Source organism: Python bivittatus, unplaced genomic scaffold (assembly GCF_059951505.1).
Source record: "Python bivittatus isolate LINGU-HERP-01145 unplaced genomic scaffold, Pbiv_v1 ctg000700_np1212, whole genome shotgun sequence".
Classification (NCBI taxonomy): Eukaryota; Metazoa; Chordata; class Lepidosauria; order Squamata; family Pythonidae; genus Python; species Python bivittatus.
Window position 1 is genome coordinate 46414975 of NW_028277098.1, and position 26238 is coordinate 46441212.

A 26238-nucleotide genomic window follows, 5' to 3' on the forward strand; every position below is an offset into this window, starting at 1 on the left:
GTCTCAGAAAGCAGGTACACTTCCCCCCGCTTTCCTCTTAACCAATATGTGAAGGGGAAAAAATCTTGTGTTCAAATAGGAGAGCAAGTAATATTTGTATTATCACCCCAATAATTTTATCTTTAGCCAGAAAGTTACTTACTTTTAATGTCTGGAGCAACTTACTGTCTTATTGCTCCTGTTGTACCTCTCGGTTCAACTGAGATCAGCTTTGGTAATTTAACTTCAATAGAAGCATTCCTGATTGTTGCCCCCTCACAATTGGGTTTTAATTTTGGATGGCTTTTTGGCAGAAAGAGTAGCTACATTTAATTTAGTAGCTCTGTGTTGGGGAGTTAACAGTGATTGCTATTTAATATTTTTGCACTTCTGAAAGTCCTTTTTTATTCATGATTACTTGGGATAACTTGTTAAAATTCAATGAGATCCTCACAACTAATAAAAATATAAATACTTAATATAGGTACATTACCTAAATAATAACATATTGCATGACACTGAAGAAATTCTAATAACTTGAAGCATTTATGCATAATGAAAAGAGTGTAATTTTGAATTGGGCTTCTAAAAAACCTAGAAAATATCCAAGCTGAATCTGAGCTGGATTTTAGTTTTCTCTTGTTGACATAATTTCTGGCAGAAAGAACTATACATCCTTTCTCTCTACATTTGCTGCAATCTTGATAGCTACTACTGCTGCATTAGCGGCAGAGGGTATGTAGGGATAGAGGCGTCTCTCTTCCTTCTTTCAAGCTTTGAAGTAGGGGAGCTGTTAATGACAGGTTTACAAGGGTCAGAAATTCTGAGAAATGTGTTTTCCTCACATTTGCAGAAAAAAATAAAATCCCAGACTCCAAATATCCCTGAATTTGGTGAACCTGCTGTAACGATGTTTGAAAGAGCAGGAAACGAGAAAAAGTGGGGAGCCATCCCAAAACGTATATTTTTAGAATGAGGAATATTCTGTCTCCCTCCATTTTTAGATCTCAAAATCCTGTGAATTAAGTTGCACTTGAGGGATAATGCATAAGTGGTCCAGTATCATCCATAAAATGTCAAGGTTCAGTTTGGATTTCAGCTTTGTTCTTAACTATCTTTGGAAGCCCTGATTTTTTTTTTAGAAGGTATTCTTCAAATTTCTATGTAAGGGCTGCAGTACATCTGTTTTTTAACGTTTCTGGAGCAGTTGAGTTTCACTGCACATGGAAGATAGTCAAGCATGGGAACTTTTTAAATGGTCTGGCTTCAGTCATACAGTATTTGAATAATCAGTTTGATGAATGTGAAAAAAATATTTTTATGTAAATTTGCAGAAGATAAAACAGACCTTGAAAACAGTGTGATGCAGAAGAAAATTAAAATCCCCAAGCTCTCTCTCAATCACCTAGAAGAAACAGGGGAAATTACAGATTATGGGGATGAAGATATGGAACTTAGACACTGTAAGGTATTGAAGCTCTGTTTGTTGGTTTGTTCTTTCTTTTTTTCTAATTTTGGATGTGCTTTATTCTACAGCAAATCCATTTCAGAATGTCAGGGATTCTTTCATTGCATACAGAAATGCAGATTGCAGTTTTATGCACTTTTGAAAGTGCATGACTTATGAAAAATAAGTCCAATTAAATATAGTGGGACTTACTTGCAAAAATACATTGAAGTATTGGGTTAAAATTGGAATGTTGTGAATACTGTACAACCAAGAATCCTGAATTGTTTCAGTGTCTACTTTTTTTCCTTTTTATTCTTATGAAATTATTTTCATTTTGTTTGATTAAGTACCTTTATTTTGTCCAAGAGGTTTTTTGGACAAACCCGCTTTATTTGTTTTTCAAATAAAGGTTAATTAATGGGTTAGTGAAATTGAGTTACTGGGACTTATTTTTAAAACAGGTATAATTTTTTTTAAAAAAATGATGACTTGTTTTTATAGCAGCTTGTGCAACAAGATTTCTTGTAGTGATATTTTATTTTCCGGAGTAAATATTTTTATAGTAGACAAGTATTTTCTGAAGTATAACTTGGCCAGGATTTTTTTTACACATTATAATACATATATAACAATTTTTGAGAACATTACATATGTCTTTAACTTACATCTTTACTTGAACTTGTTTGAATTCAGAAGTGTAATGAAGTGAATAACATAGTAGCTATGTTCTATCAGGGAATCGTTTAGTTCTCCATGAACATAACGTGTTAAAGATTCAGTCAGACCTGGGGCACACAATGTTGTATGGAATTTGAATTCTCTATAATTGGTTGGGATAGCTACCTCACACAGTTAAAGAAGTACATTGTAAATGGTGTGTGTGTGTGTGTGCGCGTGTGTATGAAAATCATATAGATGATTGAATAGTAATAGTTTGTTCGGAGTGATATTAATCTTACCATCTGAGAACTTTCTTTAAAGTAGATTTAATAGCCAAATTCACTGAACTTGAGGAAAATATCCCTGCAAAATATCTTCCAGTTTTCTTATTAGAGTATATTTAAAGTTTTGTATCTGTGACAGGGGTTCTCAGACTTTGCAGTACTGTGACTCCCAAAAATGGTAAATAAATGCATGAGACCCTTATATGAATAAAAATGATTTCATTCAATTAAGTTTAGGACAAGAAATACATGTATTTACATGTACTTTGTTTCAATAATTAAATTTTAATGTGGAGTCCTTGGGGTTCTCAGACTTTTCAATACAGCAGCTGCCTGGTGCAGACAAAGTAGAAGCAAAGCCCAGAATGAGTTTGAGAGTTTTCTTGTTTGAGCCTTCCCAGAGCTGCTTGGGATCCCCCTGAGGAATCCCAACCCATAGTTTGAGAAATCCTACTCTATAGACACTTTTTGTATCCATCTCGTTTAAACATATACAGCTATAGCATTCATACTTTTTGTCTAATGTGAGGATCAGAATGCTCAATGATACTGAAGAAATTCATACTAAATCATCTTTTAACCACCATACAAACAAGAATTATGATAGCCAGTATAAAACGTGTATAACATATGATTTTTCCCCCCAGGTTTTGCTTATGTGATAAAATTGTGGAGAGCAGAGTTTTGGCTCATCAGTTACATATTACACATCAAAGCTTTCCTAATTTAGCCTGCTATCTCGCACTGTGCAATATTCAGCCATGTTTCTATTGAGGTAAGTGAGGTTACTGAGGAAAGAAACATTAGCTGTCTAATCAGTACTAGTACTTGGTGCTCCTTGAATATGTGTGCCCCATCATAATTCCATTGAGGTTAGATGGGAAATAAATATCTGCACATCTACAGTATTTACATGGAAAATAATGGCTGCTTGCATCTTCATAGGGAACAGAGTTATTAGCTTAATGGCAACATAGAGAAACAGCATATGTAAAGCTAGTAATACAAAAATAGCATTAATTGGAGATATTTGGGTTATAATTATTTTTTTTAATGTTTATTTCTATTTTTAAGAAAAAAGAACCTGCATACTCTTGAAAAAGCTACTTGGTAACCATCACTGTATCCAGTCATTTTTAATTTCTGTCAAACTTAGATTGACATATTAGACTTTTAAAAAGATGTATAATGTATAATATAAATTATTTCATATAAGATATTTAGTAGAGTTATTATGTTTTTAATCTTGTTTTCAGCAATCAATATTTTTTTTCACCCAAAATTGAAACATTCTGCATTTTAATCAGAATGTTTGTTTTTGTTGTTGCTCTCACATTTTCAAAATCAAATCAAATCTTTATCATGGACATAGACCATCATAAGGGAGGGTGGGATACAGTCAATTAAAAAGCATAGAAGATACATCACAATCTAAAAGAAATTATGAAAAGTTAGAAGATATAAAAGATAACAAAGTATATATAAAGAACAAGAGTCTAAAAGAATTTAAAAGAAGGGGTAGGAGCATTAGATGAATGTAGGGCAGCATAAAAGGTTAGTATGTGGAAGACTATATCAAATTACAGAGCACTCTTAATATGGCAGACTAGGTGCTCATTAAGTCTAGTTTATAGCACAGGTCATCATCATCCAATGGATTTTCAGTGGTGCTGTGCAGAACCTGACAACATTGTATGTCATGGCAGAGTTGGTATCTGAAAGCAGCAGGGAAGTATAGAATTGTCCTGTGAGCCTTGGGTATTCACGCAGTATATTTTCTGTATATATATTAGCCTCTGCAGTTCAATTTAGTGAAAGCCTCAATGATAGTTCATTTACTTTTTAGTGTATATGGATGCTACACATTCAACTTTTCCTTTAAATGCTAATAATATCCAAAGAAGGATTTTTACTTTACTAATCTGAATATCTAATAGCAGCCATGCCATTTTATTTTTCATGGTATGGGGGTAAAGGCATGTGTTAATGGCATTTAAAACACAAACAAATAAGAATGGTGCTAGGTGAGAACCTTTGTGAATATATTTTTAATATATTCCTGATCAGCTACATAATGGATAGCCTTTCTCTTTTTTAGTACTAGTCTACATTTTGATGTCATAGGGTAAAAACCAAATTATAATCCAAATTTTGTTACTGGATTTGTCTAAAAAGTGGAATTTCTCTTTTATTAAGTGGTTTGTCAAGAGCAGGGATTTCTCATTGCTGAGAATATCATGCACTGAAGTAAAAAGTCAGCTAGGCAGAACTGAACCAGAAACTTCTCAGCAGTCCTGCAGTTCATTCATTGGGTAAGCCTAAGAAGTTGGTGCATGTTAATACAACTTATATTTTTAAAACAAATATCTTTTCCTTGGTTATGACAAAATTATTTTTATTATCCAAATTATTAACTTTGTTGTATCTTATTTATTATTGATTCATCACTTGTACAATTACAATAAATTTATCATATTTACGATTGAGTTACTGTACTTATTTTATGCACATATTTTCATTTCATCATCATGCTTTTGTATAGATTCAAGCTATATGATATACAAAACTTTTTAGTTTTATGGGGGGGAAATGACTGTTTCCAGCTCCAATGAGCAGATTTCCAGTGACACAAGAAAGTTTACATTTCTTCTGCACCCCGTTTCCCCCATAAATGTTTTTTAAAACATCCCTCAGCTGTCCAGGACAGCTTTGGATGGTCTGAAGAGTCCTCCAATATGGTCCTCTAGTAGTGCCCAGTCTAATGGCAGACCCTTTAAATACAATCTTCTATCAACATAATTGTGCAAAAAAGAAAAGTTTGCATTGGGCATGACTGATATCAATTGATAGTAGTCTTTAGCAGAATACCACATATGGAACAATATCCGTATATCAAAATTGACATAAGCACATCAGGCTATCTCTCAAAATTCATGAAACAATATGAAAGTGACAGAGTTCAAATTATTTATAGCGTGCTAGTTAGGTACATCTTTCTCCCACAGAATGTGTGAAAAATGATTCTTTATTCTTGCCATCAGAAAGAAACTTTAGTTTTAATAAACTGTGACTTTCTGTAGTTTCACAAACATTTAAAAGATTTTAATACTGGAGAAGGATCAGCTGCTCAATATTAAAATTTGCAGTTCTTTATGCTGTTAGAATAATACTGAATAATGTTGAAGCTGAAATTATTTATATTTTATTGAAAGCTTAGCTTGATCTTCATGCTCCCAAAATGAAGGAGCATCCTGTAGTTTAACAATAGAAGCTGTGCTGTTAAAACTGATTACAACAATTTCTGGAAAATGATCAACCACACAATATTTATGTCTAGACAGGAAAAAGTAAAGAATTGTCTTTTAGTTATTTATCAAAGTACTGAAGGGTGATATGAAGGCAAGAAAAAAAATATTCCCAAAGAAAAGGATTGCTTTCAGATAAGTCTACATTGTGGTCTGTTAAGAGTGTTGGCAGAGAATGTCATTATGCAATGCAAAACAACTTGCTGCTTTTATTTCAGTCAGATTGCTGGTTGTTTTCAGAATTAGGCTTTTTAATTGCTCAAAGAAGTGAGTATCTCTCTCAGTACTTTTTTCTTCTGCAGATAGTAAATAACTGCAGTTTGAGCAAACACTTTGACATCAGTAGAATGGAATATTTTGAAATCCTCTGAAATAACCAGTTTTGTTTTAAAGAATGGACAAAAATATTAATTATGCGCTTTTACATTTCACAGTGAATATGTTGACAACTTATTTCCCTTTATATATATTAGTTCTTCCACTTACTATTTAATATTGTTTTATCATAGATATCTCTTCTTTTTAGAACAAAATGTACTGTAAAACTAGACTGACTCTATTCCAGACAGAGTTTTGCATTGAATATAGCAGGTACCTCCAACTTGCCCATCTTCAACATATTCAATGTGAATATTGCAGGTATCTTAACATGCTTGGAACTCAGGCTTTTAATAATTAGTATAATATTGCATGAATTCCCCAACTCATCATATAATTAATTATTTTTTTACTAAGTTTTTCCTTATCAGAAAGAATTATCAGAAAAAAGAAAGCTTGGCAAAACAACCATTATAGGTTCCTTATAGCCCTCCCCATCAGATGCTCCCTCCACCCACTGTTCTAAAACAAGCTCAGCTTGATAAGGTTAATACATTCAGTTCTCCAGACTGATGATATCTCTAGATATATATGTAATACAGAGATGTAAAATACAGTAAGACAGGATTGAATATTGAATTATATCAACTATATTGAGATAAGCTTTATTCTTCATTTATCCACATCTTTTCAGTTTTCTTTAAACTAAAATAAACTTACACTGTAATGATATTACATGACTTATCTTTGGTACTTTTTACATATACTAGCTTTATATATGCTGTTTCTCTATAATTATGGCCCTGAGGCAAATAACCCTGTTTTCAAACAAAGCATGTAGTCATTACTTTAAAACTAAGTATTGTAAGTATATATGCATTTAATTTCCTATCTATTTTGTATAGCGTTTAACGTCTATTTTGTATAGCGTCTACATTTGCAAGGAGCCTGGAGTACAAGTACTAATAGGCAAAGGGGAGTAGGTAAATTTGACTTGAAAATATCTTTCTAGAGGTTTGGCTGATTATTGCACAGTAGTAGATACCATGTTTCTTCCACTAATAATTTCCTTATATTGTGATTCTTAATTATTTTGAGCCTTGATGCCCTCTTAATTAGGCAAATCAGTGTAAAAATTATCTTTAAATAACAAGGTACAAACATTGCTTTTAGGTATGTGATTTTAAATGCATTCCATCAGTGTCTTCTCCAGGATATTATTAACACATTTTGGGATAATTTGTCACAGATGATGGGATGGTACTTTAATACCATGTTTAAGGTTAATGTTGAATGCACTCTACACAAGTGGTACAAATAATAAAAAAAAGTCAGGAGAGCTCAGAGTTCATGTAAACAGGCTCTGCCCTTTCCTCTTAAACACTCAAATCTTCCTATGTGCATACTAGATATTGCACAGCGATGTATGTCCTTAAATTTTAATTGACTTTCTTGCTGCCAGTCCTGCTGCGTGTCTGGCTGGGTTGGAAATTCATCTTAACTGCACTGACTCTTAGAGAGACTCAGGGAGAGTGGTTCACTTACTGTGCTGAACCATAATTTGTATAAATGTTATGTCCTTCTAAGTCATAATCCATGGTTATACTCATAAATATTTCTGAGCCTCTCTTGAAGTTCAGTGTGATGTCTGAGTCATTACTGTCTTCTCAAAATCCAAAAGTAGGCTGGCTTTGGGTAAAACAAATTTTAAAAATAGTACTTGGAAGTGGTAAATGTATCAGTGCATTCCCACTTTTGGTACAGAAATATATTGCTGATTTCCTCTCAGATGCATTTAACTCTGCATCTGTGTGAGCATATGAACAAGTTTTTAAAGACTTAGATGGTTATTTGTAATGAAAGTAACTTTTTCTGGTTATTGTTTTTTAAAACTTGTTGGTCCAATATTAATTATATGTTTTTCGTTGAGGATTGTAGTGCACTCCTAATTTCATTAATTATAGAACTCTAAAGATTGCTGTATGACACAGTGTATTAATACTGTGTTTTGTTGTAACATACAGAGACAAGATGGAAAGAAACAGAACGAAGGTACGCACAAAAGCATTGAAGCAGTTGTTGCGCGGCTTGAAAAACAAAATGGTATGAGTCTCAGTAGTAATTCCAGTCCTGAGGCAACATTTATGGAAACTTCAGACAGAATGAACAATATGGACGATGCTGTAGTTCCTCGAGTTCTTTATGAAGAGTTGCTGAGAAGCTATCAGCAACAGCAGGAAGAAATGAGGCACATTCAACAAGAACTTGAGAGAACAAGAAGGCAGCTTGTTCAACAAGCAAAAAAGTTAAAGGAATATGGGACATTAGTGTCAGAAATGAAGGAGCTAAGAGATTTGAACAGACGGCTACAGGATGTCCTGCTTCTCAGACTAGGCAGTGGTAAGTGCTTGGTTATGTGAGACGTGTTCAAAAGTTGTTTTAGCTCAGGGTGATTGAAATATTCACAAAGATAACATCAAGCTGTGGGTAGAATCCAGAAGGTATTTTTATGACTGCAATGAATTTCTACTTACAGAATTTGGGTAGGAAAGATTCCCCCTCTTCATTATTAGCCCTTAAAAGCTGCTCTAAGAATTGTAAAGAGGAAGGAGAGTGGGGAGGGAAAATCTTGTTGCACAAATACGTATCTATTTGCACTGTATTGCATCCTATGTGTACTGTTTAAACTACTACTTCCCATTTTGTACATTTTAATATTAATGTTTTATTTGCATCTTTTAAAAAATAACAGAAATCTGCATGCTAGTACTTAATTTTCCCAAGGGCATGTATGTTCAGAGGTTATTACAACTGTGAAAGACAGTTTATAGTTCAGTTATGATTGTGAATCTTCATATTTCATAATGAATATAACAGTTGTTATTTGATTATTTTATTTTTATTACCCATAGAGTTACAGGTAATCTGTGACTTGCATAATACGTTACTAATATAGCTTCACTAACAAGGAAGATAAAGTCATTTATGTATTTTTTTTTCAAAAACATGTAGATTAAGTGTTTTGTTGCATTATTATTATGTGTGAATAATGTAACAGTTTTGAGCTTTCTAAGTTGTACTCATATGCTATTAATCTTGATAGCAAGTACCTTTGAAAAGAAGTAGAAAGTAGAAAAGCCAAGTTCTATCACAATATCCTGCTGTCAAATTTAATCAGTTGTTTCTATAGTATGGACAGTCACTTTGCATGAAAACTATTTCCTCCTACTTTTCCTTACTTTCCTCCCATTTCTTTACTTTTCTGAGTTAGAAAATGGTTCTTAAAGGTAAGGGAGAAAAAAGTAAAACAGGCAGAGGAAGCAGATTTTTATTTACCCCTTCTTCTTTACTTTATCTAGGCTGCAAAATGGTATAGAAGTGGAAATGGAAGAAAATAATGTATTTCTTTTTGTGCCTCTTTACTACTGACTTAATTGTCTTCCTGAGTGATAAACTTTTCAAAGGCAAGAAGTGGAATAAAAAAGAAAGAGGAGGGATCCTTGATCCAACCAGAGGGGAGAACACAGCACGCAAAGAAGAACTCACTTTTTTTGTGGAATGCAGGAACAAAGGAAACTTATTTCAACTGAGACGTACCACTGGTCTGTTGAGCCCAAAGCTGTCAACATTGAATAGTAATGGCTCTCCATGATTTCAGACCACAATTTTTTCTAGGAGATGCTAGGAACTTTGGTGTATCTCTCTGCCTTCCCCACAAGTACTATGTTCTTTCCCCATTACAGGGTTCAGAAGAATAGTGAAGCAGATAATTACATAAATCCTTTTTGTTCCTTGGTTTAAAAAGTCCAGTGGGAGGTAAAAATAGGTGAACATCTAAATGATATAATTAGAGAGTAAGCATCTGAGGAAAAGGGGAAGCTAAATGAACTGACACCTGGAAGCCAAATTGCCACTCCTGTTGGGCCAACTGAGCAAAGAAGTACTTATTTCTAAAGTCAGATTGAGAAACAACTATGATTTCTGAACTAATATGCTAGGAAATTAATTGATTTTTTTCCTGAGCTAATCCATTGGAACCTAGGATGGGACCATTCATTTCAAACTGCCTTCTAATGGAGCTCTAAACCTTGCATTTTCACATGCAGTTTGTGAAGATTGTGCATATGCATTCATATACCATATTTTTCTATCAGTTATTCATGATTCAGATTTTACCTATGTGACTTTTGGAGGTTACTTTTCCTTCCTGAATACTGAAACAAATCTTTTTCTTAGCATCTTATTTTTTTCCCCACAGAGAAATGTAAAAATTACATGTTTGCATCTGCTTTCAAAACATGATGGGATAATTTCTAGATGAATAATCTCCTAGTTCATTCTTTTTTAAACTTCCATCTGTCTCTTTGAAATATAGAGATTCTCTAGTATTGTGCGAAAGAATATTTTTCCTGTAATTTAAAACTGTTGTAATGCTGATCATCAGGCAAGCTGTTACAGTAAAATGAAAAGGTTAATTTTCTTTTGCTTCTTTGTTAGATATAAGAGGCACTAATAAAAATTATTTTTTTTAAATGGTATCAAATGAGATACTTGCAGTTTGTTAAATCTCAAATTTGTTGTTGTATATGCAGTCATTTCAAACTGAGCCGTAAGAGTGATTTCACATCCCTTTAGCAAAAGGAACCTTGAGCATTAGGTTAATGCTCTTAAATTGTTTTGTTGCTAAATCTTTTTATTCTGGTTTATTGTAATATTGAATAGTCAGTAGATTTGTATTTTTTACCAATCCCCCTATATCTGCCCTTTCAAAATCATACCATTGAGAAATGAATGTATTTAACCTGGACCATTTAACGTTAAGTGTTCCTAAGATAAAACTAGCTACACATTTTTAGAAAGTACCATGTATACTTTTGGATAGGCTGAGAAATTTAGGTGCCAAAATATACCCCCCAAAATTGGGTTTGGCTTGTCCACAGATATCCTTATCCACAAATATATACTGTAGTTTTTTCCCTCAGCTTTTTAAAAGTACTCGTATATCCTGTATATACTCATGGATAAGTCCAACTGTGAATAAGCAGACCCTTGAATTTTTAACCAAAATGTCATGAAAAATATGTCACACGCAGATAAGCCAATTGTGAAAATTAAAACATACGAAAATTTCGAAGGTTGGCTCATCAGTGGATGGGCTTATATGCGAGTATGTGCAGACTACCAGTGCTTGTGTAATGTGAGATAGATCATATGTTTGCATAGGCATTGCAGACTCCTTTAGTCCTTTTGGTTCCATGTATGTGCGCTGTATAGACCATTCAGAGGAGTGCATGCATAAAAAATATTTCCATTGGGATTGCGGTCCAGTCTGGAAGCCATTTTTCATATTTCAGCTCTTACTGTAGCACTGAAAATTCTGTTGGGTGAGTAGAAATAGTTGGTGCTTCTATAGCTGAATTGAAGAGAAGCCCCTGAATGGCATGGTTGTTCCATTGCTGGAAAGGCAAGGGTGAAGGAAGAAAGTTATGCTAATTTGATACTGAACTGTAAAGAATTTTCAAGTTGTTTCCACATTTCGGGTTAACCGGACTGAGGATGGGTAGTAAAATATCAGGATAGTGTTCATCACTTTCTTGCTACAGCTTGCTTATTTAAGATATAAGGCTACCAACTATACAATGTCGCACTAGCTACAGCAGCATAAAGCACAATATTGTAAATACAGAAGTTGTATTAGAATTAGGTAGAAAGACTGCATCATAGTCTTACTATGTTCTATAGCCATTGTGTCAGATAGTATTACAGGAATATAATACAAAAGCCAGTGATTCACCCCAAGTATGGATTGTCACAAAAGCAGTCTCTCTGTTCTGTCCCAATGCTAAATAGATTGCTGCAAAATAGGAATATCATTTTGCTACTGTTTCCTTTTGTGGTTTCATATTATACTTTTCATATTGTGGATATTTCCCATCTGTACATATATATGCATGTATGTACACTGTGTATATGTATGCATATATCTTTGTATACACGCACCTACACAAGTGCACACACAGATATTTATTTATTGGTTCAAAATACATAGCTGCCCATCTCACATACATGAATGGGTGGCTCACAAAGTTAGAACACGAAAAGCAGTACAAAAAATAACCAAAATCCACACTACCACTACCGGATCCCCAGGCAAGATGGCAAAGCCAAGTCTTAAGGCCTCTTCTAAAGACCAGAAGGGTAGGTGACAATCTAAGTTCCAGGGGAATGATGTTCCAAAGGGCAGTTGCCAGAGCAGAAAAGGCTTTCTTCCTGGGTTCCATCAGGTGACATTCCTTAGTAGATGGAATCCATAACATGCCTCTCCTGCCAGATCTGGTGAGATGAGTAGATATAACTGGGGAGATACAGTCCCTCAAATATACTTCAAATAATTCCAAGTAACATAATTACTGTAACATACATTAACATTCACACTAAAATATTAACCTAGGCTAAAATACTGTCCTAAATTGTTTGGAGCATTGTTGAGAAGAATGTTTCAGTATCAGAGATAGCATATGTTTCTAGCATCTCTGTAGGATAGTATGAATCCAGTGGGGGGGGGGATACATCTTCACTTTATATATAGCTTTATTTTAGTACAGAACTTTTTTTTTTTTTTTTACTTTAACTCTTAGGTGGATCAGGCAGTTTAAAAGGAATAAAACAGGAAATGTTTTTTCCCCCCATTAAAAGGGGAGCCATGTTGCTGCTGATTCAGTGACTACCATCTGTGATTAAGAAACACTCAAAATTTTGCCTAGCATCAGACCCCCAAAATATGCCTTGGATTTTTATTTATTCTGTCTTCTGACATTTAATATCTTAAACGATTTCTTACCTTTTCCATTCATTTGGAATATAAATGGTTAGTTTTACCTGGTGCAATCTTTGTCTTTTAAGTTATGTATTGATAATTGGTTGAATTGTTTTCCAGTTGTTTGAACATCCTCTTGATATCCTACTTAATCCTTTTGGTTTAATTGGGCTAGGTCCACTAGAAAGTTTCACCTTTTGGATTGTCTTTTTTTGTATACATGTGATACAAAATTATATAATCTATAATCACAGATAACAATAATACAGGGAATGTATTCTTCTTTGCAACATTAATTGAGGAATGCCATGAATGAAACTCTCAGAACCAATTAATGTAAGAGAAATAGTATTGTTGTGCTAGTTACAAAACTTCTGTTCTAGTTTTTGGAGCCATGTTGCAAATTCCAGCAGATTAAAGAATTAACAGAGTTGCTTTCTCCGTTGCTGCTGATTCCAGTGCACATAAGCTACTTTTTCTCCTCAGAATTTATTTATTAGCAGATATCCAACCAAACCTCTAATTTTATATAAAACATTATTTTGGACATTGTTGTGGGTTTTCAGGGTGAGATGAAGGAGGCAATGCACAGAATAAGTCTGTATATGTGATGGAATGGAATTATGAAGGCCAGGCTCAGGGAGATAAGCATTTTCTCAGCTTGCCACAGGAGCGTGGGAACTACAAGAGGATGAGACTGGCACCTCCCTGAGGAATTCAGACTGTTGTGGCTGGGTGACTTGGGACCTGGGGTTTCAGTCTGGGAAGATTCTTGCTAGAGGTTGTAGCTAATAAACATAGCTGAACTGATTTTGCATTGTCTCTTGGAGTTCCTTGGGCTAGGCCTGACAGTATACTGAGTATGTTCATATTCCTTTCCTCTGAATTGTGCTTAAAGATAAATATTCCTAAATTACATTGAAATCAATAGAATGTAGTGCCTATTGGAATTCACCAATTTGATCCCCTAAGTTTAGCTTATTGTTACTTACCCGTGACTTAAATATAGCATTTGAAAGTTATCTTACTCTATATCCTGAAATTCCTGTCTGAGAGTTTTGAAATGGCAAAGGCTCTTCTTAAGGAAGGAAAGAGAATTAATATTTACGAGTCCTGATAGCTGTCTATTACCTAAAATACTGGAGACAATATGGCTCCCAATACCAGCTCTGGGATCATAAGCAGAAGAATGTTTCTTCACTAATGCCTTGCATGTGGGTTTTCTTTTCTTTAAGAAAGGAAAAAGTTTATTCATGGTTCGAAGCTACCCAGAACTACCACAAGGAGGTCTCTTCAGAGCAGGGTGTTATCCAGTTATAAAGTAACATCAAGCCAGTCTGCTTCAAAATCACATACTAGAAAAGGGAAAAGAAAAAGGGAGGTCTTTCTGTAGGCACTGGGTCAGTTGCTGTGGGGCAAAGAATGCTGGATTAGATAGATTTTTCATCTTATTAAATCAGCAGGGTTCTTTTGTTCTTTTGACGTGAAAGAAATCTGGAGATGCAGAAATATAAGGGAAATTTTATTTCTTGTCTAATTCTAACCCAGGAGTCTTACTACTGAAAATAATAAAACTTTTCACTGAAACAGGGGTTTTCCTTCATCTGCATTTGCTGTGTTAAGAGAACGCATTTGTGTTGACTTTCAGAAAACTTCCATAACTGCACATGTTTTGCTTATCAAAGTGCAAAAACTACAAAGCGAGAAACTTTTAAAAGTAAGCATGGTGCATGGCAAATTAGGCAAGCAACCCTAATTAGCAAAAAGACAGTAAAAGGAATTGCATGTCTAATTTGAACACGCTGTGCTGTAAATGCAACTCTTAGTAGTTTCTGAAATAATTCTGAAGTTCAGCTGCCTAGAAAAGGCTTTGATTATTGAAATGTGAAATATCTTGAGCTTTAGAATAAAATGTATTATAACATCTTCAGACACTCCTAACAATTAGAACCTCATGTTTTTGCAGTGGTTCTCTGCATTATTATAGTAGCATTTGTTATGGATTCTCCGTCCCCTTACTATGGGCAAAAGATTGATATTGCAGCATTGGAAAGATAAATGTATGGCCCCATTTATTCAGTGGATTGAAGACTTGATTGCACTTGCCACTTATGAGTGGATTGCCTATAGACATAGGCTTTGTATGGACAAGTATAATGAAATATGGGACTCAGAGCCCAGAGTCAATTGGATTGAGATGCACAGCTGTAGAAATTGAATGAATGAATGAATGAATGAATGAATGAATGAATGAATGAATGAATGAATGAAATACAGTAGGTTAAAAAATGATAGTCATATAAATGTATTAGAAATATATACGTACTTGAATAATATTTGCTTTAGATAAGTATATATAGAATTGTAACTGTTTATTATTATAATGAGATATCATACTGTTTTTTTCTTTGTAATATTTCTTTCACTTTTTTGTTAAAGCACTTTTTATGTGTTTTTTCTTCTCTCTATCATTGTATTTCCATCATTATTATCTTTGTGTTTTGCTCTTTTTCTTTTAATTAATTAAAAAGCAATAAAAATAAATTTAAAAAGTAGCATTTGTTAACCATAGTATTTTAAAAAGATTTGTAATTAAATTTTATTTGTCTTTTTGGCCTATATTATTTTTCATTGTGTCAAGATGTATATGTCGTTAAAGGTAATATTCATGCATTAATAAATCCTGTCTGCTTTAGGATGGGCAGTCTTTCAGGTTGTGCAGATCTGGAATTGACTACTATCTCAAACAGGAAAGCATAGCAATACCAGTGTGAACCCTGAGTGAATAGGAAGCAAGTTACTCTTGAATAGGCCTGTCCCAGTCAAATCATCAGTTTAGAGAAAAGGGTTTTACACATGCAAAAAAGCCCATCAAAACATCTAAATAAATTGAAGATATCCACAACCGAGGCAACAATTCAGTTCAAAATGTTGATTCAGTTTGGAGATTCAATTGCCAATGAATTGAATCTTCAATCTGAATATTTGTATACCTCTACCACATGAAAATAGCTGACTTTGTCTTTGGATCTTGATAATCCTTTCCAATTGTCGATTCTGTCCTTTTAATTTTCAAACATTTAACTAAAAGGCTCATTACAGATGTAATTTCTGTGTAATAATATATAATATGTCATAAAACATCTATCTCTTCATTCAGTAATAATGAAAAAGATACATTTAAAACAGCTACAACTGTGTAACTCAATTTGGGTTTAAGAACTTGTGCTAAATTGCTTTGAATCTCACATTCCTTTTCATACACAATTCCTTAACACTTGTTGATATTTATTTCATCTTTTTGAAAATTTTACTAAAATATGATCCTTTGTGTTTAAGAAAAAAGAGGTAATATTTTACCTCTTTATATATATAAAGTCATTATACTGACTTTGGATTTTAAGTTAGATCAGAATTAGTCAGTTTTAAGTTCTGTATGTGAAATGGACTATAGAATTAATGCATCCTACATTAAATTAAAGCTTGGTGTATTTGCTCCTCTTTCTTATATAATACAGGTCCTGCCCTAGAACTTGAAAAAGTTACACCAGAATCCATTGAACCTGAGCCTGATGTACAGACAGCTTTCAGTGAGGAAGCAAACACTTCAACGTACTATCCAGCTGCTATTCCTGTAATGGACAAATACATTCTTGAGAATGGAAAGGTATTATTATATTTATTGCAAATATTTATATTCTGTCTTTAAGGATAACTATCCTCACAGAAATACTTACCAGCAATATAAATAAGTGTAAATAATATAAATACTATTTAAAAAGAGAGAAAGACACTTCTAAGATTCCTCTAAGCAGAAACAAAAATCCATCTGAGCAGGTGGTTCTGGTCAGCCTTCTTTCCTCTCCCTTCAGGAATCCTTCCCACTTGGACATTTGATGGTAATAGCCTTGGTGAGGATGGATAAGATAAAGGCAGGAATATTCCGCTAGGAAAGCTTCGTTGATGGTTGTTGCCTGCCTTCCTCTATATTCATCAAGTAAATTAAAGTGAATCTCGTGACAGACATATAAACTCCAAAGAACATTTATAAGTTCATGATAGAAATGTCTTAAGTTAATGCTTTAGGGACTTTCCTGTGGTTTTGCATTTGTTCACCAAAAAACACAAGGTTATGCTTTTGATTACATGCTATAGTTCTGATAAAACTCCCACATTCTTCACTACGTGGGACATACAGGGAACTTTCTCAGACCTGTGCTTGAGAATAGTCTCAGAAAGATTATTCTTATAGGTGCCTATGAGTATAATCTTTCTGAGGCTATTTTCTTCATCACAGGAGAGCCTTTATGGTGATTAAAAACCATTTACAATTTGCCTTCCTTTACGGGTTTTCATTTTATGTCATTTCATGATTTTACACAAAGTTTAGAGAATAAAATTGTTTTTAATATTTCATATTTTCAGTCATTAGGTACTATAAATAAGTATGTTTAGTTTTAAACATTGTGTCTGTTACTTATAAAGGATGAAACAAATTATCCAGGTAACCACCATCTATCATTTCACTTTCTACTCCAGGTTCATCTTGGAAGTGGCATCTGGGTAGATGAGGAGAAATGGCACCAGCTGCAAGTAACGCAAGGAGATTCTAAATATACAAAAAACTTAGCAGTTATGATTTGGGGAACCGATGTTCTCAAAAACAGAAGTGTCACAGGTGTTGCCACTAAAAAAAAGAAAGATGCTGTTCCTAAGCCACCTTTGTCACCTCACAAGTTAAGCATTGTCAGAGGTAGGTTATTTTGATTATGTGAGTGTTCTTAAAACACATTAAGCAATGGGTGAAGGAGGCTTGTTTTCTAATTACACTGGAGGTGGGATACACAGCTGCTTCAGTGATTAATAGCTACCTTATCCTGTGCATACAGTTGAGGAAGGGAGCTACAGATAGTCCTCAAGTTACAACGGTAATTGGGACTGGAATTTCCATCACCAAGCAATGTGGTCTTAAAGCATGACATCATGTGACCCTATTGCCATTGTTAACTGAATCCCACCAGTCATTGGGCAAGGTCCCACCCCAGTCCAAACCATTCCCAGCTTGGTCCCTCCCAGCCCCAAGCCTCAGTAAGGTAAGGGACTGCCTCCGCTTCAACTCTCCCCACCTGCCTATCTCTCTCCCCATGTCCTTTTGGCTGCCCTGCACTCCGCCACCTCTGCTGGCCCTGCATTCTGTCTGCCCTGCTGCGCTGCCGGCCATGCCACCTCCAGCTGAGTTTCGTTGTCGTCTTCTTCCCACTGAAGATGAGGCGTGCCTGGTCTGGCCTTCCCCAAATCATGTGTGGCCTTCTTGCATAGCTTTGAAGCCTTCCAAAGCCTCACAAGAAAGCTCCATGTGATTTGGACAAGGCCGCACATGGCCTCAGGCAGAAGGCCTGGCACAGCCAACAGCTGCTCTGTGGACCCTGTGTAACTACCATTCGTTCAGCACCACCATAACTTTGAATGGTCTCTGAACAAATGATCGTTAAGTGAGGACTACCTGTATAAATATATGCAACAAAAATCACCAAAAACAATATATAACAGTTTTCCTGCAACTGCCGATCTATTAAAAATTATGCCAACAATAAAATTCACATCCTGACCCTGCATAGAAGAAGCCAGTAGACTCAGGTCCACAAAGACACATACTAAGCTCACTGATGTGAATGCACAAAAATCCTAGAGCACATTCCCCATTTCATTGGATTCTGTATTGTTAATTCAGCGAGGCAGGATGTTCAGCATTTTTATGTACCCACAACCATACAAAACAAATGTTAATTAAAGCGAATTTAGACAATATAGTGCAGGATTCCTGATCCCTCTATAAACAGGATAGGAATTCAAAGCCCAACTGTACTATCAGTAGTCATGATCCAGGATTCAATCAGGCAGTGACCACATTAAGACATGATGCAGTTAATGTAATTTATTTTTAATAGTACGGATTATATAAAGCAGCATTGAGTATTACGAAAAGATGACTAAGCATGGAGAGAGAGAATGGGTAACCTAATGGCCCTTCAGTTATTGGGAAATCTCAATGCCAATGGAGGTGAGCTTATCCTGCCCTACAAGCCACCCTCCACAAATGCTCAAGGTATACCTCAGCTCCCGTGCAGTATGTGGCCCATCCATCACTTCTTTTTTTCAGAAGTACCTACAGTGGTCTGTCTGCTGGATCCTATCATTTTCCCACCAAAACCATGTATATCTTTTCTTCATGTGACCTCCACCTCTACTGCCATTGATGTGTTCAGTTGCTAGATATCCTTGACCTGACAGTTCCTGTACTTGCAGTTGTGGTGGTGGTGGTGGTTGTTAAAAACAAATAAATAAAAATATGAGTGCTCCCTTAGGCAGGAAAGCTGGCTGGGTGACTTTGGGCCAGTTCCTCTTTTTCAGTTCAACCTACTTCACAGAGTTATTGTGGGGAAAATAGGAAGAGGGATTTGAGCAAAATAAAGGCAGGTACAGAGAAGTGCTTGTGTTTACCTATGATGCTACTGCCTGCAGAAGCTCCAGGGCAAAGAGATACTCCATTCCTACACATAGTGCCATGGATGTTGTGTTCAGCTGCTTGATATGCTTGCCCTGATCATTCCTGCACTTGCAATTTGTTTCTTTGTTTATTTATTATGAAAGAAACTTATATCCTACAGATAACAAAATGTGGATCATGGTTTGCGTGCTGGAGATGATCCCATGTAGTGTTACTTGCATGATCTTAGTGAGCAGTTTCCACAACTCAGACCACTGTAAGTTTCAGTCTGATTGGAAGGAGCAGTTTTGCTTCCTGCTGATGGAGAAAGAGAGCTCAGAGAAGAATGGACAGGAGCTCTTTCCATCTCAACATTGTCCTCCTCCCAATAGTAACGTCCACTTCACTCTGGGCCACAGACTCATGGTACCTGTTGCCACTGGCTTGATGGGAGCTGCCATCTTTAGTCTCTCTTCTGATGCAGTTGACACGGGAGCTGTCTCTGTCTACACCGCATTTGACACTTGCCACTTGAAAGAATAGAGAATGGTATTCTCCCAGTATGAACCTACAGCACAATTGTTGTCATGGTTCATTTTATATTTAATTAATTTATTAAATTAGTATTGAACTAATGCAATTAAAATAAATTTTTGAAGTGCCTGTTATCACTATTCTATAAAGAATACACTTTGATACAAAAATAGGCTGCACTCTACACAATCTAACATCAAACACATTCTTATTTTCACTCAAGATGAAGTAGCAGACAACAAAGGAACGTGGGATGTGGGCTGTTTGGGCGTGGGAGTGAGGAGAATTAAAAGTGACAGGAATGAATGTTTTAATTATATAGGGATTTGGGGAAAAAATAGGATTGCACACAAAAATAAACCAAGAAGAATAGAGCTGTCCCTTCTCTCCCTCCCCAAATGTAGTAAGAGCAAACAAATCCTATTGGAAAAGACACATTGAACAAAAATGGAACAACAATAGAATATCCCTCCCCAAACAAACTCTGATAGGCAGAGGTCATGAAACTCATTGGCTGGCTACTCATGTTAATGTCAGCTTATCGCCACTTCCTTTTCCCCTGCCCCTGTATTCTTCATATATGGTATATTGTCTGCAAAAATCCCAGAAGCAGCAGAAAAAGTCATTGAATCTCCAGAGTGCTTTGAAAGACTGGAGCCAGGCAGCTCCCTGCTTGGAATCATATCTGCTTTGAAAGGGTGAGTTAGTCAAGGGTTCATTGAATCCTCCAGAGTTTCACGGAGCCCTACTAAAAGCAAGCGAGTATGCAAGAGGGCATAGAACTTTTCTAACAATACCACACTACCTTACTGTCCTCAAGATGGTGATATTCCTGTTCAACTACACCATCCCTTGAAAAGCCTCCCAGCAGGTACAGACAGCAGTAGCTGCCGTTTTGATGAAGTGGGTTGCTAAAGAAGCCAAGATATATGGAGTGGCATTCCAATGCAAGCCCTGCCCTTTCGTTATGTACATAAGGGTCCGGGTTTGCATTGCAACTTCACTTGTAGCATCTTACCTCTTTTTGGCCACCCCCGTCCCCTGTAGATACCACTGGGTACAAAACAGGCAAGAGGTGATCAGGCTCTGCCCTCTTATCAGCAGCACACCAACCACCTTTGCTCACCAAGGCCTTCCAAGCGGTCTGGTTTTGGCAAATACTGAAGGATAGCCAGTGGTGAATTTTGGTCACTATCCGCAAGGCTAATATTGGGAGTACAAAGACTCCAGGATAAACCCAGAATCGGCTCCTATGTTTACATGCAGAGGATCCTAGATTTATGCCAGGATAAGACAAGTTAGAGTGCTACATGGAACAATAAACTGGTTCCTCTAAACGCCAAATGAATATCATAGCTTGGTGTTTCAGATTCAAAGCAGAGTTGTTCCAACCCTGTAATGCTTCTAGAATGATTGAAACAACTGATTTCAAATACAAAACAACTGTTTTGAACTCAAAACATGTGCACACCTACTGCAGAGAATAAGCAGAGGGATAATTGTCACCCTGTGTTTCTGATGTGTTTCAAGTTAGAATAAAAGCAGTTCCTGAAGCTGCAACACAGTCATTTATATGATCCTGATGCAATTAGATGTTTTGTTACACATAAACTGTTTACTTACAAAGCAGATATAGCCACAGCTTTGGACAAAACCCATACATGTATGTTGGAATGTAGTGGGTCTACAATGGAATTTCATGGTGGAAATAAAATGCTGTAACTTACTGTGTATAGATTCCAGTTATAATGACTTGAATTGCTCTGTGATTCAGTAGTACTGAAGAAGGATGGGAGCTTTTTTGGCTTAATCAAATTCATCTCTGTTGTTTTAATTTAAATAACTGTTTTAGTCATCTTTTCCTTATCTTTCAAATCTCATTTTAAAAAATACGATCAAACTTCAAAGTGCTCATAAAATCTGTAGCTGAGGTAGTTTATATTCTTTTGATTCTAGAATAGCTTCCATAAAATACATCTTAAAAAGATGGTGTTAGGTCTTAATGGATCTAATATGTCTTCTTGTTTAGTAGTCCCTATTGTGCAGTTTATTCTAAGAAAGTTATTAAAAAGTGTGGTATGCAACCATTGCAGATCTTGTCACTGAAAAATAGCCTTTTATAAAACTTCTGAAAGGTGTAAGAGGAAGATGCAAAGGATGTAGAATAGTTAATTGTTACAACTTTAATGCGCATTAACAGTGCTATAAAACTTGTTAATTAAGTGAATCTCTATTTCTTTTACCATATGAAGCAATAAATAGCTGCTGAGTGAAAATACTAAGAACAGCAGAAATTGTTTAATCACTTTGGAAGCCATTTAATACTGGTAGTAATTGCACTTTTCACCATGGTTTATACAGCTGTAACAAAGGCAGTATATATTAAAGCAGAATAGATTGTATGTTGAGTGCTAAGGAGCTAACAATGATGAGACATAGCTTTGTAAGCCATGTCTCAGAAATCAGACTGTTTACTCTTAATTTGTTTAATGTCAGCTAAAACAGTGGTTTTAGTTTCTGAAGTTACTTAGTCTTCCCTTTTATGACAACCACAACAATATGTTGTTACCTCTGATGGAACCATTTAATTTGGAAGGAAGAACAAACTGTACCATATTTTCTACTGCATACTTTTTCACATGGGTGCTGTTGCCTAACATTATCCTCGTCAGGGCATCTCCATATTATTAAAGAATTTTTAGACTTTTTTATCTGTCAAGGAAACTGCTATAGATCATACATTTGTTCTGGAGTTCCACTTTATCTACCAACCTCAATACTGTTATTTATATTTAAAAATTATAAAGTGGCTAGACAAGTTAAAATGTACAAACAGTATGTTGTCATAGACAGTAACATTGAGGTAGGAGATCCATAGATTTTTCTCTTTCACTTATTCATGTCATCAGGACTCTGATTAAGTGGAAATGTCTGCCAAGAGTAAGGTGTTACCAGTAAAGATGTTTTAAAGAAAGGCCAGAGAATGCCTTTTAGAGGCCTTTCAATGCTGTTATAAAAGTATATTTACTCAAAATTAAATTATAGGCTTGTTTTTTCCTGGACTGAGAGACATGGGCCAATTCAGAGTGAGTGGCTCATGATTAAAATGTCTGTCAAAGACATTTTAAATACACTAAATGTAGTTCGCCAGCTATAGGTGATTTGATTTCATAGAGGAGTTTAATGTCATAGAGGAGTTTACAGATCAGTGCTAGATGTGTATAAATTCCTCTGGTTCACTTTTTACTTCTTTCAACAAGTTGCTGTTCTTATCCTGTGCATGGCTTATGCCTCATTGAATAGTTTTTGCTGTATTTTAAATTTGTTAAGTTTCATTCTAAATGCCATGTTTTCTTTTTTTAGAATGTTTGTATGACAGGATAGCACAAGAAACTCTGGATGAAACGGAAATTGCACAGAGACTCTCCAAAGTCAACAAGTATATTTGTGAAAAAATCATGGATATCAATAAATCATGTAAAAATGAAGAAAGGAGAGAAGCAAAATATAATTTGCAATAAATTTTGAATTTTTAATAAAGTGTTAGTGTTTTACTCTGGTGGTGGTTGTCTTGATTTTGTGTGCTCATGGCAATGGGTTAACTGACTTTTAGTGTGAATTGTATTATAAAATACTGGAATATTTTTAAACAGTACTAAGAAACTGCTCATCTGCTTAAGCTTGCAACACTCATTTAATAGTAACTTAGCATTGCATTTCCTAGTTGTAGCAAGAAAAGTGACACTGAGACCATAGCAACTGATTTTATAAGTCCCAGCTCTGTTGCTGCCGTTACAAAGGTATGAGAGTTGTTTTGTAGAATACAGTAAAACTCGATCAGATAAAGATACTTCATGTAGTCATACTTTGCAAACAGCATTTTTAACAAGCAGCTTGTTTCCTCTCTTGGACATGGAACTTCTTACCTTTTAATATTTAAAGACCCTCATATTTCTTACATTTTTCTTGGATACTTTTCTTTGGTTCATTTAGTACAGGTTCTGTTAAAATCAGTGTGAATGTTGAAATCACCCATGATCCAGATTGTACCCAGTGTCACTATTGTGAGTTCAGAAAGAGCTAGTTTTAATTACAAAATACTGTGTTTGAGTTGTGGTTCTGCTTAGCATGTATGTTAACCCTGAAGACCATATACTCTCACAATACTTGCATTTCTTTGGAGAAGGCATAATGTAGCATAACAGAAAAATAAAATTATTTATGCAAGAAAATTGTGTAATAGAATATACTAAAATGTAATACTAGTGGCTTCCATTAATTAATATAGCCATCCATCTCACATATGTGACTCTGGATGGCCCACACAATTAAAATGGTAACTTGTTAAAATTTCCCAGGTGACTTTCCATAATGGTCTCTGCTTAGGGCTGACTCCTTGATTGAGATGCAACCTCAGACTTCTACCCTGACTTTAATCATCCTTCTCATTCCAAAGCACGGCAAGGTGAAGGAGCTACTGCCTAGGCCACTGCAGTTGGGCACCAGGAGAAAGTTGTCACATACTGTTTCTTTAATGCCTTACTGTATTCAGTGCATACAAGTACACCCCACCTACCCAGCAGTCTGCCAGGAATCTTCCCATGAGTCCAACTATCTTCCCACCCACATTGCCACTGATGGTTGCAGTTCTGACTGCCTGCCTGCCTGCCCGCCCTCCCTCCCTCCCATCATTCATCCCAATCCATTGGATCGTCATTTGAAACTTGAAAGGTGTATTTTTATACTTTTTTTTTCTTAAAATAAAAAATCCCATCCTCATTCTCCTGTTGGAAATATTCATGCCTCCTAGGAAATTTGTGCTCCACACACCACACACACATATACATACACACACATCAACCAGTTTGGGAAACTTTGTACAAATGAATTCTGCTTCATGTGTGTTAAAATAGTAGCACAGAATATAATTTTGGAAATGATAAAGTTTTTGTTTCTACAACTAGTTAGTATTCAACTCTGGTTTTCTCAGGTTTCCAGATATTACAAGTCCTGCAGTCAAAAGTCTAGAGAGTAGTGATTAACTTCTACTGATGAATAGTTATTTCTTAGCTAATACATACATTGCTGTTGTTTGTTTGTTTGTTTGCAAAGGACTTGGCCTGGAATAAATTTTCCATGAAATGGTCATACAGTTCTAAAGTTCTGCACAAAAGCTTCTGACTATTGAAATGTCTTTGTTGCCATTTTCCTTCAGAATGTGGTATAAAAATATTATTCTATCATGTTAAGCCATAATTCTATATCTCATCTTCAAAGGAAAACATGAGTTTAAATGGGAAAATAATCTTATTGCATGAACTATTTTTTTTTTTTGACAATGTCCCTTTTTAATCACAATTCTATAGGGTTCTAAATATTCATTATTGAAGGGAGCACAAAATGGATTTAGAGCAAGAAATTTGAACACGTACCTTAGATGCTAAATATTAAATTGCTAGTCCTTTAAAAGTTTTTTTTAATTATGATTTTTCTATGAATTTAGTAATTTTAAGGTTAAAAATTATATTATTCCATCTCTACATTGCTAAAGCATACATATTCATGTCAGTTCTTAGGTATAATTACAGCGATATAGAATAACAATTTACCTATCTTGGCAAATGAAAAATTTAGAAGACTAGAAAAACCTAGTTTACTTTGCTTTTATGCCTATTTTTGTGAGAATGGAACAGTTCACTTGCATTGGCGGCTGAATTAACTTGACTAAAGTGATCTGAAGACTGCTTATGAAAATAAGGATTGTAGCCGATGGTGATTTTTTTAAGCAAATAATGCTGAAATGAAGAATCTATTTATTAAGGGTGTCATGCTTGCAATAGGGGATTTGATAATGGAACTCCTCCCCTCATAAATTGGACCTCATTCCCTTTTAAGTGTGCATTTCCCCACCTTGCTAGTTTCTCATTTTATTTTGGAAAGGGAGGTTGTGCAACTGCAGAATTTGGGAAGAAGGTCTAAACAAATCTCATGATCCTATAGCCAAAGAACAGAAAGGCTGACTGCTAAGACATAATAGGGTTTCTTTGATTTTGATTTAGTGTGTTGTGCAAACATAGCCATTAGGGATCATCCATTAAACCATGATTAAACAAGTGTTGAGTTAGCACAAGCTATGAACTATGACATTTTTTATGCATAACCCAAACCTATTAAACTGCAAATCTATTACAGTTTTTTAAAAGTTCAGCTTGAGCATAAAAGTAGCCCATTTTACTTCTGTAACAAGGAAAAAAAATCCTATAAATGGCATTTTTCACATCCATCTAAATAAAATAATATTTTGAACTCTTTTTACTAGCAGATCCAGGGTTGGATTTGATAAAATTAGACCAGCACAAGTCTAAGATGTGAAGGAAAAGGACTTTCTAATATATTCTGGATGA

The 26238-nt window shown here is 35.2% G+C and overlaps 1 protein-coding gene across 10 annotated transcripts in view; it reads left to right on the top strand.

The window, feature by feature from the left end:
* BEND5 (BEN domain containing 5) overlaps positions 1–26238 on the top strand; it is a 949534-nt gene that overhangs the window by 550572 nt on the left and 372724 nt on the right. For 2 of the 10 annotated variants that reach the window (XM_088153217.1, XM_088153218.1), the window contains exons 2-6: positions 1314–1442; positions 8021–8396; positions 16332–16480; positions 17353–17566; positions 23198–23404. The exons of 2 other annotated variants lie outside the window; for them this stretch is intronic. In XM_088153217.1, the coding sequence (XP_088009343.1) occupies positions 1413–1442; positions 8021–8396; positions 16332–16480; positions 17353–17566; positions 23198–23355 (927 nt within the window). In that variant the 5' untranslated portion in view covers positions 1314–1412 and the 3' untranslated portion in view covers positions 23356–23404. Of the gene's footprint in view, positions 1–1309; positions 1448–3020; positions 3149–4569; positions 4686–8020; positions 8397–16331; positions 16481–17352; positions 17567–23197; positions 23491–26238 lie in introns of those variants that run through there. 6 more of the 10 variants (XM_088153220.1, XM_015888761.3, XM_088153222.1 and 3 more) reach the window with 6 other exon arrangements.